At 43.6% G+C, this 13,730-nt stretch overlaps 1 protein-coding gene across 1 annotated transcript in view; it reads right to left on the reverse strand.

The window, feature by feature from the left end:
- The window catches only part of ATP1B3 (ATPase Na+/K+ transporting subunit beta 3), a 30,388-nt gene extending 28,168 nt beyond the window's left edge, over positions 1–2,220 (reverse strand). Inside the window, exon 1 of the mRNA XM_074298472.1 lies at positions 1,699–2,220. Coding sequence (XP_074154573.1) covers positions 1,699–1,807 — 109 coding nt within the window. The 5' untranslated portion in view covers positions 1,808–2,220. The remainder of the gene's footprint in view (positions 1–1,698) is intronic.
- Between the last annotated feature and the right edge of the window lie 11,510 nt (positions 2,221–13,730).

The raw sequence follows: 13,730 nt of genomic DNA on the forward strand, positions 1-13,730 counted from the left end.
GTTTATTTTCAGAAAGGCCTGTTTCAAGGCAGGCACAACGGTTATGCTATAACAGCAGCTCATACTTCTATAAGCTAAGATTTAAAACCTACTTTCTTCTTCACCCCCTGTAAAGGCATGCAGTGTAGATATCACTATGTCATTTTCAGGTAAAGAAACTGAGGCTCAGAGACTTCTCTGCCCACAACCACGTGGCTAATAAGTGGAGAAACCAGGACTTTTGAACCTAGGTTTTTGACTACAAATCTCAAGTTCCTTCCACTACATACACTGTGTCTCTTCAAAGATCTACTGTGTACAAGGCCGAATGCTGGGGTGGGGGTGGGTGTTAGCAGAGACAGCTGTAAAGGTGAGACTTGAAACTGGTCTTTCTGACTCAGTGAACACTAATTTACTATGTTCCAACTTTTCTTAAACTTGATGCAAATGTTCTACGCTCCAAGAAATCAACTTTGCATGTACAAAACACAAAATGGAATCAATCCATAAAGCCCCGACTTTGAATGGAGAGGCTCTGGGCAGAGCCAGCCTGACTGCGCTGGCTGGGCCATGTAAGCCCAGTTTCCTCCTTGGGGGGCGGCAGGGCTACAGGATCTTTACGGTCCCTTTTCCCTCCTTTAGGGAGGTGGGAAACTGACACTCATCCTCTGACATCTGACAAGGTTTCCCAGCAACGACTAAGCGCGGCCGTGAGTGGGAAAGGTTCTAGTTTAGGTGTGGGCTGCTCACCCATCTCCCTTTCCACTTGTAACACTCAAAGAAAACATTTGCTGCCCTCTTACTCAGCTACAAAACTTGCACCTACGAAGACAGCTCACGCCTCAAAGTTAAAATCATGAATGATTTAGCTCCTCAGCACTCAGTGAGTGGGGAAAACCTCCTTAAACAGTTTTACCTAATCAGACGTGGAAAAGGTACTTTTTACTGGGCGCAGGGCAGAGTCTGCGGGCCGGGGCCCGGGAGTTTCCCTTAAGGAAAGTTCTCTGTCGGCGGGAGGACCGTTCCCCGGCCCGATCCGGGACACAATGCGCTTCTGTGAGGACTTCACCCGGCATTCATTCTGCCCACGCACTTAAAACACACACACTTCTCCCGGGCCGGGGTGCCCAGGAAGAAGTCACGAGACGCGGACGACAGTGGAAATTTCCTCTCCCCCTCCCCCCGGGGGGGGGGCCGGGTCCCGCTTCCCCATCCTGGCGCCGCGGGCACAAAAGGCGCCCCTGCCCTCCGGCCCCGGGAAGGGGGTAGGTCTCCACACCCCGCGGCCCCGGCTCGGCGCCGAGGGCACGTGTGGCCCTTCCACGGAGGAAAGGGCGCCGTGCCCGGCTAACGGCAGCAGAGCCCGACGGGGACGCTTGGCGGGGCCTAGGAAGCCGGGGCTTGTCCCAGCAGACAGACAGCGGCACATGGGCCCTCCGCCACGGCAGGGCCCCACGCGGCGCCCCCTCCACGCCGAGCCGGCCAAATGAATGGGCGCCGCGGCTCGGCCGGCCCCTCCTCCCGCGCCCTCCCCGCTGTCAGCCGCTATTTTTAGCGGGGAATGCAGCGGGTCCGGGGCTGCCGGGCGCGGGGTCCGGGGGGCGGAGGAAGAAAGGAAGGAAGGGAGGAAGGGACGAGGACGACCAGCGCCGGGCGCACGCCCGCCCGGCCCGGCTCCGGCCCCCCGCCCCAACCGCCGCCCCCCGGCCCCGCACTCACCCCAGCTCTCCGCCGTCCGTCCCAAGATCTCGCCGCTTCCCGGGTTATAGATGAAGCGCTTCCACTCGCCCAGAGTCTGCTCTAGAGGTTTCTTCTCGTCCTTGGTCATGATGGGAGCGCGTGGGGAGGGGAGAGGTCCGTGTCAGAGCGTGGCTGTGAGTGCGAGTGGCTGTGAGTGCGTGGGAGGGTGGTTGCGGGGGAGCGGGGGAAGGGGCGGGGGGGCAGAAGAAGGAGGAGGAACGAGGAGAAGGAGGAGGAGGAGGAGGGAGTGATGGGGGAGCCGGCGAGGAGGAGCGAGGAGCGTCCGGCAGCGGTCTGCGCAGCGGGAGCCCGCGAGGGAGAGAGGGAGGGAGGGAGCGGGAGGGAACTCACACGCTCACACACCAGGAGAGAGTGAGAGGGAGGGAGGGAGGGAGGACCGAGGCGGCGGCACTTCCTCGCTGCACCGCGCACTCGAGCCGACTGAGCCGGAGCCGGAGCTGGGGCCACCGCTCGGCCAGCCGGGCTCTGACGTCAGCGCCCGCGCCAGCCAATCCTAGGCGGAGGCTGGGGCGCGAGCGCCACCGCCGCCGCCGCCGCCGCCTACCGCCCTCGAGACGCATCGTTGCCGGAGGCGGGCTGGCGCTCGCCCCGACTACGGGGGCTGGGGCGCCTCCCCTCGCGCGCACGCCCAGGACAACCCCCTCCCCCGCCCCTCCGGCTGAGCTAGCCCCCCATCCCCCGTCGCGGTGTCTGCCAGCGGCCCCGGGGAACCCCGATAAACCGTCCGGGATGGGGGAACGCTCTAAGCCCGCCGTAGAAGAAGCTTCTGAAAATGCGAGGCTTGTAATCTTAAACTAGAGGCCGGTGGCGTTTCCCGGGGACTGTTTGCAAGCGTGCATCTGTGGGGTTTCTCCGTGCAAGGAGACCGAAGGATGCGGCTTCGACCCGATGGGGGCGGGGGGCGCTTCATCCTGGGGGAGCCGATTCTTCTCCCTGGAAAACCCCCCGTGGCAGACGGAGCCTTGCCCCTCCGGCCAGCCCTCCGAGGGCCGCGACGGCAAGGAAGGCGACTCCTTTGGAAGCCGAGGAAATCGAGGCTCACAGATGTCAAGGAAATTGACTTAAAAGAACGTAAAGGAAACTGACTCCTTTGGATGCAAAGAAATCGATTCCGGTGATTCCGAGGAAACTGACTCCCAATATCCCCTGACCGCTTCAGATGGAGAAGGAAAGAGAAGGGGCCGCCCCCTCTGCCTCTAACCTGACGACTTCCAAGCCCTGCAAACTCTCCAAGTTCTGTCAGTAGAAATTCCTGGGGGCTGTGGCCAGTGTAACCCACCGGGCAAGGGCTGGACGCACGCTGCCCGAGGCCGGGCACTACCACCTGTGTGTGTTTGGGAGATCGCTTCTCCACTTTCGGGCCCCAGCTAAAACCGGCCCGAGCCGCGGACGCTCTCGGTCTCCTCTGCGACCCCAGTTTCCTTCTGTGCGTGTTCAGGCTTCGGGTTCCGCCCCTGCAAACGGAGGGCTCGGATCCCGGGGCTGCCGAGACCCGGCACCCGGGCTGCTTCCCCTCTCCCAGCCGAGAGAGCAGCGAGGGCCGGGACTCGAAAAGATGCTCCAGCTCCGTTCCCGCTGCAAAAGGACTGTGGGGAAGTTAACGAGAAAAGGCCGGAACGGAGCGGGCTGAAGTTATTTTCGATAAAATGAACTTCGTGTGATACTGTTTTTCATCTGACAGAAAACAAACCTCCAGATAAAATGCGATTGCCTATAGATCTGTTATCAATAATATTAATTAATGACATTAAGTTATTGCTTAAAGAGTGCACAGAACCTTCAGTTTTATAAAACATTTCTTAGGCTTTCTGGGCTCAAAAAAGGGTGCAGGTGACTGGACTGCGCAAGATCGTCTTCTGCCGCAAGGTGGGGCTGGAGAACAGGAATGTCTTCACAGCCAGAAGCCTGTTGAGTTATGAATTTGGGGAAAACTTACTTTAAAGGGAGAAATGGAGAAACTAGCTGAACTACAATCCAACTTAAAATTATGTTTAGATGTTAACCTGTAGTTGCTGGAGCAAAATGAATGGAAAGGGATTTTTTGGAATGAGACCAGTTTTTTTTTTTTCACTTTGTTCTAAACTTAACAACAAAAGCAAAGAAATGTCACATTACCTTTCCTGAATTAAGCTCAACAACAAAAGCAAAGAAATTTCTTATTAATTTTCTTGAATTTGAACTAGATTAAATGATTAAATGAAATTTTTGCATACAAGGAAGGGGAGTAAGTAAATAGTTGTTGATGGGGATTAGTATAACTGATTTTCTCATGAGTTGGAGTTGGGTTGGGAGGGATTTTTGGTGCCAGTTTGCAGTGTCATAAAACCAACACAGCCAGAACATTGAGAGATTTGCAAAAACATTTTGTAAAACTTGGCTTGCAGTCAGGATTAGACATAACTTAGCCCTGGGCAAACACAAACTCTGATGCAGTCTTATTAGCAATGCTTACAAAACAGTGTTATTGGAGTTTAAATAAAAGCAAAACAATATTGAGGAAGATGGTCACAGACCAAAGAGTTTATCATCGTGATTTTATTTTTTAAAAAATCTAATTGCCCATGGGAAAATTAGCTAAGGAGCTGAGTTGAAAAAGGGAAGACAGAAGTCAAGCAGTTTGCTGTTACCCAACCTAGAAACAGACAGTTGGGTGGTACAATGGTCAGTCAAGAAGATCTGAGTTCAAATATGAACTCAGCTGTGTGAATTTGGCAAGTCACCCTTTCTGTGACTCAGTTTTCTCAGCTACAAAATGGTGATAATAACAGCCCCCGCTTCCCAAGGTTGTGAGATTCTAATAATATTTGTGAAGCACTTAGGACAGTGCCTGGCGCATAGTAGGTGACATATATAAATATATTTAAAAGATAAATGCTAGTTATTATGATTACTACTACTATACATATTCAAGGTGTAATATGCTATGTTAGGTATTAAGGAATAAACAAGGGAAAATGAGACCCCAGTCCTTGGCTTTAAGGATTTCATAGCCTAAAATACTTATGTATCTAGTCATATACATGCTAGCTTCTCCTTTAGAATCTTAATTTACTTGAAGACAAAAAAAATGTTTGGTTTCTTTGTATCCCCAATGCTTGGCACATGTGATTGATTAATTTTTTGCTCACCCAGAAAGATGAGAAAGTGCCATAAACTAGACCCAGTTGACTGTTAAATTGCCTCAGTATTTGATAAAAACAAAAGACTGAAACAAGAAACCTAATCTTTTCATATGATTTTCAGACATGCACTTTGGCGTTATCCAAATAACTTAGAGATTTTCAAGTAAAAAATATTTTAAAAACCCATAGTTTCTAAAACCTGTCCCATAATATACTATATGTTATATAGCTTTATAGCCTGGTGTTTATGAACAATTTTTTTCAGATAATAGAAGACCCTTAATATCCAGCCTTGACTACAGGAGAAAATATACATACAATGTCTTTGGGGACACAAAGTCTAATAAGATAATAAAACTATATTGAATCAAAGCTGTTGCTCCCTAATGGCTCATTACTGTATTCAAAATTCCCTTCAGAAAATAGGCTACTTAGCCACCTGAATGAGACATGCCAAAGTATCTTCCAGAAAGACAATAGTGTTCCAAGTTATTCTGACAAAACCGAATAAAAAGAAGAAATGTAAACACCACCCATTCTTTAATAGTCTGATTATAAATATGATCCCTGCCCTCAAGGTATATATAAGTCTAATGTAGTTTGAGCTTTACTAGCTTTAATTTTTTATATTTCTTCTGGAATCATTTATACAAAGCAAAATTGTTTGGATTTTCAACAATGGAAGGAGTAGTTTATACAAATTATAACACCATAAATGTCCAGTAATTTTAAACTTTTGATATTCCAATCGTGGTAGCTCTCTGCTAGATTAGAATCCTGCTTTCCATCACTTGCGTTTGCTCAGAAATAGCCTTTGAACATAGACAACATAGCTAAAAACATCACCTGCAATTGGGTGGGGATTTGACAGTATCTAAGGATGTGGGTGGTAAGAATACAATCCCATTACTGCCAAATGAAAATACAGTTCATTTTCTGTCCAAGTATCATTAGTTATCAAGAAGCATAATCAACAGCTCAACATTTGTTAGTTTCAAATCAGCTCAACACACATTAAGTCGGTACCATGTACCAAGCATTATTGTGGTGCTGGACATTCAAAAATGAGTCTCAACCCCCCCCCAAAAAAAAAACAAAACTAAAAATGAGTCTGCCCATAAGAGTATTATATTCTGTGAGGAAGACAATCTTTTTTTATAAATCTAACATATGGAGAACATAGTTCCTGGTATTGGGGAAGATACAAAGATTTGTAAGATATAACGTCTGCCCTCTTGGAGTTTACATTTTAATTCAGGAAGAAAGGTAAGAATGGGTTTTAGAAACACACATATTAGGAGTATGGAAGAGGATGAGAAGCTAGAAGCTGCCCTGTTTCATTTCACTAAGCTTGCTCTTCCCCTCTTGCACTGGGGGCATAGTTTTTGGTCTGTAGGATGTTGTCCAATCAAAAAAGTCAGTGTCGTGAATAGAGAGCGCTGAATCCAGAATCGGGAAAATCTGATTTCAGATCCAGCCTCAGGTTTTTGCTGTGTGATACTGGGCAAGTCACTTAACTTTAGTTCCTCTTAGTTACTCATCTCTAAAATGGGAATAATCATAGCACTTAGAGGATTTTTATGATAATATTTCTAAGTGCTTACATCTAAAATGCTAGCTGTTATATTCCAAACTATGAGCTCCCTCAGAGCAGAGACTGCTTTTTGCCTTTTTTCTAGCACTTAGAACAGTGCTCAGCACATAGTAGGTGTTTTATTAATGTTTATCAACTTACTGTCACAGGTTAGGAGAAATGGGGTAGATGGGAAAATGGCCCAACAGGGCTAGCTGGATGAGATGTAAAACATGATTCAGGAATACAACCAGCAGACTACAGATGAAAAGGAAGACTTTACCTGCTGACATAACTGTGACCATTTTGAGACAGGAACAGACAGTAAGCCAGAGGGGAAAATGGGTTATAAGACTCCTCCTTGGGAATCTTGTGACTATTGCTTTTCACCTAGCTCCATTTGGGAGAACAGGTCTGATTTAGAATCCAAAAACTGGTGGAAATCTCTGATTCTGGAGATGGTTAGCTTCTTGTCATCAGAGATCTTGAAGTAAATCTAGAATGACCCCTTGTTAAGTATGTTGTACAAGTCTGGGTAAGATAAATAAATTGGTTACACTAAAGTAGAGAGAAAGAGAAAGGAAGCTGGGTATGGCTGTCAAGTTTAGAGGTGATCAAAATTGGGTAAATCTGTAAGTGACTCTAAAGGTGTATAGAATTGTAAAGAAAATGATAAGAAGGCACTTATAACTGTGTGAAAGTCAAAGCAGATCTTGAGCCCAAATCCACACAATTATTTATGGATGTGCAGCCTTTGCATACCTTAAAAACTATAGAAATTTAAATGACTATTGTTATTCTTCCTTACTTCCTGTTTATATCCCCAGCTTCTATCTTTTCCAAGAAGCTGTAGAATGCTCAGTAGTCACATCCTGGTCAAATCATCTGGGGAAAGGAAACCAGATTGAGGGTAACCCACAGGCTGGGAGAGTTTGAGGGGGGGGGTGTCTACCCCAAGACTGAAAGACTTTCCAGGCAGAATGAATGATTGAGAAGAACTTATTTCAAGGGCTATGGAGGCTCTGTGGAGTATTTAGAGCTCACTCAGACATCAAAGATGCCAGTCATCCACTGTTTTCTGGGCTGCCACTGGTTATCTTGATTTTTTTCCTGCTGCTGAATTCAGTGACTCTGAAAGAGAGAGTGTTGCTGATGGCTTTGCACAAATTTGCCTCACTTAAATCCAATTCCTGCGTTAGTCAAGACATCACTGTGATATCATTGGTCCTTTTTGAAAATGAAAGCTCAGATGGTTCAGTATATAAAGCATCAGCCTTGGAATCAGGAGGACCTGAGTTAGAACCTGCCTCAGACACTTTATATGTTAGGCTTCTTCTCTTTCCAAGAAGCTGTAGAATGTTCAGGAGTCACACCCTGGTCAAATCGTCTGGGGAAAGGAAACCAGATTGAGGGTAACCCACAGGCTGGATCATTACACTGGCAGTATGATCCTGGGCAAGTTATTTATACCTGATTGGCAGAGAGAGGGACCCACAGTCACTGACACACACTCACACAACTCCCCAGTCTCAGGGTCATCCTTCACTCTACACTTTCGCCCTCTACAGCCAACCATTATCAGATCTTGCCAATTCTGTCTCCACAGTCTCTCCTTGAATCCACTCCATTTCCCTCCCTCTTCTCAAAGCTGTCATCCTGATTCAGACCCACATCACCTCTCACACGGACCATTCCTATATCCTCCTAATCAGCCTCATAGAGTTAAGTCTCTTCCCTGAACTTTACAATCTCCCTCAGCTGCCATGGATCTGATATTCCTTAAGCATAGTTTTTTTTTAATTAATTTTATAATTATAACATTTTTGACAGTACATATGCCTGGGTAATTTTTTTTTTTTACAACATTATCCCTTGTACTCCCTTCTGTGCGGAATTTTCCCCTCCTTCCCTCTACCCCCTTCCCTAGATGGCAGGCAGTCCTATACATGTTAAATGTGTTATAGTATATCCTAGATACAATATATATGTGCAGAACCGAATTTTTGTTGTTGCTGCAAAGGAAGAATTGGATTCAGAAGGTAAAAATTAATCTGGGAAAGAAAAAAACAAAAATGCTAACAGTTTACACTCATTTCCCAGTGTTCCTTCTCTGGGTGTAGCTGATTCTGGCCATCATTGCTCAATTGGAACTGAATTAGATCTTCTCTTTGTTGAAGATTTCCACTTCCATCAGAATATATCCTCATACAGTATCATTGTTGAAGTGTAAAATGATCTCCTGGTTCTGCTCTTTTCACTCAGCATCAGTTGATGTAAGTCTCTCCAAGCCTCTCTGTATTCCTCCTGCTGGTCATTTCTTACAGAGCAATAATATTCCATAACATTCATTTACCATAATTTACCCAACCGTTCTCCAATTGATGGGCATCCATTCATCTTCCATCTTCTAGCCACTATGAAAAGAGCTGCCACAAACATTTTGGCACATACAGGTCCCTTTCTCATCTTGAGTATTTCCTTGGGATATAAGCCCAGTAGTAGCACTGCTGGGTCAAAGGGTATGCATAGTTTGATAACTTTTTGAGCATAATTCCAGATTGCTCTCCAGAATGGTTGGATTCTTTCACAACTCCACCAACAATGTATCAGTGTCCCAGTTTTCCCACATCCCCTCCAACATTCATCATTATTTTTTCCTGTCATCTTAGCCAATCTGACAGGTGTGTAGTGGTATCTCAGAGTTGTCTTAATTTGCATTTCTCTGATCAATAGTGATTTGGAACACTCATATGAGTGAAAAGAGTTTCAATTTCATCATCTGAAAATTGTCTGTTCATGTCCTTTAACCATTTATCAATTGGAGAATGGCTTGATTTCTTATAAATTAGAGTCAATTCTCTGTATATTTTGGAAATGAGGCCTTTATCAGAACCTTTAACTGTAAAAATGTTTTCCCAATTTGTTACTTCTCTTCTAATCTTGTTTGCATTAATTTTGTTTGTACAAAAGTTTTTTTTTTTAATTTGATATAATCAAAATTTTCTATTTTGTGATCAATAATGATCTCTAGTTCTCCTTTGGTCACAAATTCCTTCCTCCTCCACAAACAAGTCTGAGAGGTAAACTATCCCTGTTCCTCTAATTTATTTATGATCTCCTTCTTTATGCCTAAATCATGGACCCGTTTTGATCTTATCTTAGTATGTGGTGTTAAGTGTGGGTCCATGCCTAGTTTCTGCCACACTTATTTCCAGTTTTCCCAGCAGTTTTTGTCAAATAATGAATTCTTATACCAAGATTTGGGATCTTTGGGTTTGTCAAACACTAGATTGCTATTTTTATTCACTATCTTGCCCTGTGAACCTAACCTATTCCACTGATTAACTAGTCTATTTCTTAGCCAATACCAAATGGTTTTGGTGACTGCTGTTAAGCATAGTTCTTACTGAGTGACTACCCTCCCCAGAAAATCCAGTAGCTCCTTATTGATGAGGTCTTGAATGGTGGATAGTGAACAGAAAAAAAACTGAAGAATTAATCAAAATTATTCCATGGGACTGACATGAATAATACTCTGCTAATCAAGAGCAGTTTAGCTCAGTGGTCCCACTAGCTGGAAACAATCCTATCAGAAATCCAAAGTAAGTCAGATCCCTAAGGCTAAATTTTCCTTATAAAATAACTTGACGTTGCTTCTGCCCTCCTTTGGGTCAATCTTCCCCTGGCAATCTACTTCTTAATGTCTTTCCCCTTGTCCCTCCCCTATGCCAGTGGTATCTTCCCTAACTCCACTATGCTTCCCAACCCCACTTCTCCTCCTTATACAGCTAACTAACTCTTTTAGGGTGCTAAGTCCCTTTCAGGATTTAGCCTGCCAACCTCATGGAGGGGGCTCTCCTATTCTATTGGGTAATTGTAAGTTCTACTAAGGAACTTGTCTTTCATATGCTCTCCCACTCTATTTCATATTTACTATTCTTGGTGTCTATTGCATCCCTTCATTTTGTCTGTAACCTCTTCCCTAAGTAAGCCTTCCTTTTGTCAAAGAGGATGGCCAATTGTCATTTCATCACACCACCGGACCCCAACATTTGGTACCTGCCTACCATCATCTGGTGCCTTCATCAGCCACATCACTATTGCCTCTAGAATAATTTTTTTAAAATAACCTTGGTTTTTCCTTTAAAGCTCTTCATGATGTGACTCCAGTTTACCTTTCCAGGCATATTATGCAACACCTCTCTTGCAAGGAAATATTTGCTGTTCTTCATACACATTTCATCAACTCTTTCCATGCCTTTGTATAGATTATCCTCCATACCTTACTACTCCTCTTAGCTGCTTTAGCTTCCTTTAAGTTTGGCACAATCTTTCAGTCTTTCCTGATCCCACCAACAAGCAACTAGTTCCTTCTCCTGAAATTACTTTGCATTTACTTATTTGTATACTTGTTCCCCAGGATCAAGGGTAAGTTTTTCCAGGCCAAGGAGTGTTTCAGTGTTTGTCTTTGTATTCCCAACACCTAACACAGTTCCCAGGCTGAAAAAGGCATTTAAGAAGTTTTGGTTGAATAAAATTGTTAAATTGATTTCACAGGGAATTTTTAAGTGACTTCCATTGAGTGTGCAATGTTTATATTTCTGCCACAGTCAAAGGACTTCTATCAGTCCAGGCTGAGTCTCCCTCCTAAAAAGGAATGTGAAGGGTATGAAGGACACTGAAGTTTTCCTTAAAAAGTAAAAACAAACACAAAGCAAAAATACAAATTTGGGGCTCTTCCTGAAGAGCAGGGAGCTGAATGTTCTGATAAAGAAGTAGCTGTTTGTCTCACAAAGCATGAGAAATTCACAAATAATGTGAAGGGTGAGATGGATAGAGATGGTTGGTAACTCCCTATGGGGGGAACTGAAAAAATTATTAGCTCTGTGATGTTTCCCAGGGGGAGGAATCCAAGACATATCAAAGAAACTATTTATCAAAATGGTTCGTTATTCTCCACTTCTGGTGATTTCCATTGGCACAATTGAAATGGCCAAAAGAAACCTACTGAGGATTCATGAAGATTATAAAGTCTCAGGCAAGAAATTGAAGATCAGAGGGGCATAAGGGATGTTTTTACTCATTTAAAGAGAAACAGTTCCTCTAATCTTCACACCCTTGCTTTCTACTGGATCCTTCCCAGTTACCTACAAACATGTCCATAACTATGCCATTGTAGGGAAAAAAAAAAAAATCCTTACTACATGCTAATCTCCATAGATTATCATCCTATATCTATTCTCCCTTTCTTAACAAAACTAAAATTTAAAAACTAATCTCTACTTCTTATCGGCTCATTTTCTTCTAAACTATCAGTAATCTGGTTTTTGACCTAATCATTCAACCAAAATGGGTGTGTTTAAAGATTTAAATGAATTTCCTAAATGCCACATCTAATGATTTTTTTTTCAATCTGCATCCTTCTTGACCTCTATGAATCATTTAGAGTTTCCTTGATACTCTTTCCCTTCTGGGTTTTTTTTTTTCCCCACTCATCTAATCCTACAAACATAAATCTGTAGGATCGTAGATATCTGTAAATAATATAGATCCTGAAATGAGTGGATGCTCATCAATTGGAGAATGGCTGAATAAATTGTGGTAGATGAATATTATGGAATATAATTGTTCTGTAAGAAAGGACCAGCAGGATGATTTCGGAGAGACCTGGAGAGACTTACAGGAACTGATGTTGAGTGAAATGAGCAGGACCAGGAGATCATTATACTACAACAACAACTATACTGTATGAAGATATATTCTGTTGGATGTGGCCCTCTTCAACAATGAGATGAACCAAATCAGTTCTAATAGAGTAGTAATGAACTGAACCAGCTACACCCAGCGAAAGAACTCTGGGAGATGACTATGAACCACTACATAGAATTCCCAATACCCCTATTTTTGTCCACCTGCATTTTTTATTTCCTTCTCAGGCTAGTTGTATACTATTTCAAAGTCTGATTCTTTTTGTACAGCAAAATAATTGTTTGGACATGTATACATATATTGTATTTAATTTATACTTTAACATATTTAATATATATTGGTCAACCTGACATCTGGGGGGGGGGAGGGGAAGAAGGGGAAAAATTGTAACAAAAGGTTTGGCAGTTGCCAGTGCTGTAAAATTACCCTTGCATATATCTGGTAAATAAAAACTATAATTAATAAAATAAAAATAAAAATCATACATTAAAAAAATAATAATATAGATCCTGAAATATCCCTCCACTGTGCCATCATCACCCTTCTCCCATCATTAAGTTCCTCATGGGGTCTCCATTTGTGGGATGGGGTCTGAGGTTGTTCCCCTTTTATTTCCCTCCCAGCTCTGCTTCTGACTTTCTGGATTCTGGACCCTACAAACCTCCCAATCCTTTGCCATGAAGGTACCTTCGCCCCACTCTCCAACATCCAGCTATTGCCTTCTTCTACTAAAGCTCCTTGAGAGCAGAACTTATCTTTTCATTTTGTCTGTATTTGTATCCTCAGTATTTAGCACAGTGTCTGGCAATTATTAAGTACTTAATAAATGCTTATTGCCTCTGATACTCCTTGCCTTGGCTATCTTCCTACCAGTTTGACCGTTCTTTTTAAGTCTCCTTTGCTGGCTTATTATCAACCCCATAATTGTGGGTATACCTAAAGCCTCTGTCCAGGATCCTCTTCTCTCTCTCCACTCTCTGTGACCTCATCAGCTCCCATCATATCTATGGAGATGACCTACAGATATAGCTTTCCTTCTCTATTCCCTTTCCTGAGTTTCAGTCCCATACTACCAATTGTCAATTGGACATGTCAAACTAGATGTCCTGGTCATACCTCAGGTTCCAAAACAGAATTTGCTACATTTCACCCCAAATTATAAACTTTATAAACTTTCCTGTATTTGTAGAGGCTACCTGACTTCATTCCAATCACTCAACATCATAACCACAGAGTCATCCTAGAATCCCTACAATTATTTATTCATTAAGTTGCCAAAGCCTGCTCTTTCTACCTCTACACTCTTGCATTTATCTCCTATTTTCTAGTGACATAGACTCCAGCCCAGTTCAGGGTTCGTCATCTCTTTATGGACTAAAATAATAGCCTCCTAATTGAGCCCACCTTTCCCTACTGAAATCCCCCTCTACACCCACTGCCAAATTGACTTCCTTAAAGCTTTGATCTGACCATGTCTCATCTCCAATCAACAGACTCCTATGACTGCCTTTTGCCTGTATGATCAAATATAAATGCTGTTGTTCAGGGTCTGGTCTCTTCCAATGTTTTTTAATTCTTTGCTTCTC

The sequence above is a fragment of the Sminthopsis crassicaudata genome, chromosome 3 (assembly GCF_048593235.1).
Source record: "Sminthopsis crassicaudata isolate SCR6 chromosome 3, ASM4859323v1, whole genome shotgun sequence".
Lineage (NCBI taxonomy): Eukaryota > Metazoa > Chordata > Mammalia > Dasyuromorphia > Dasyuridae > Sminthopsis > Sminthopsis crassicaudata.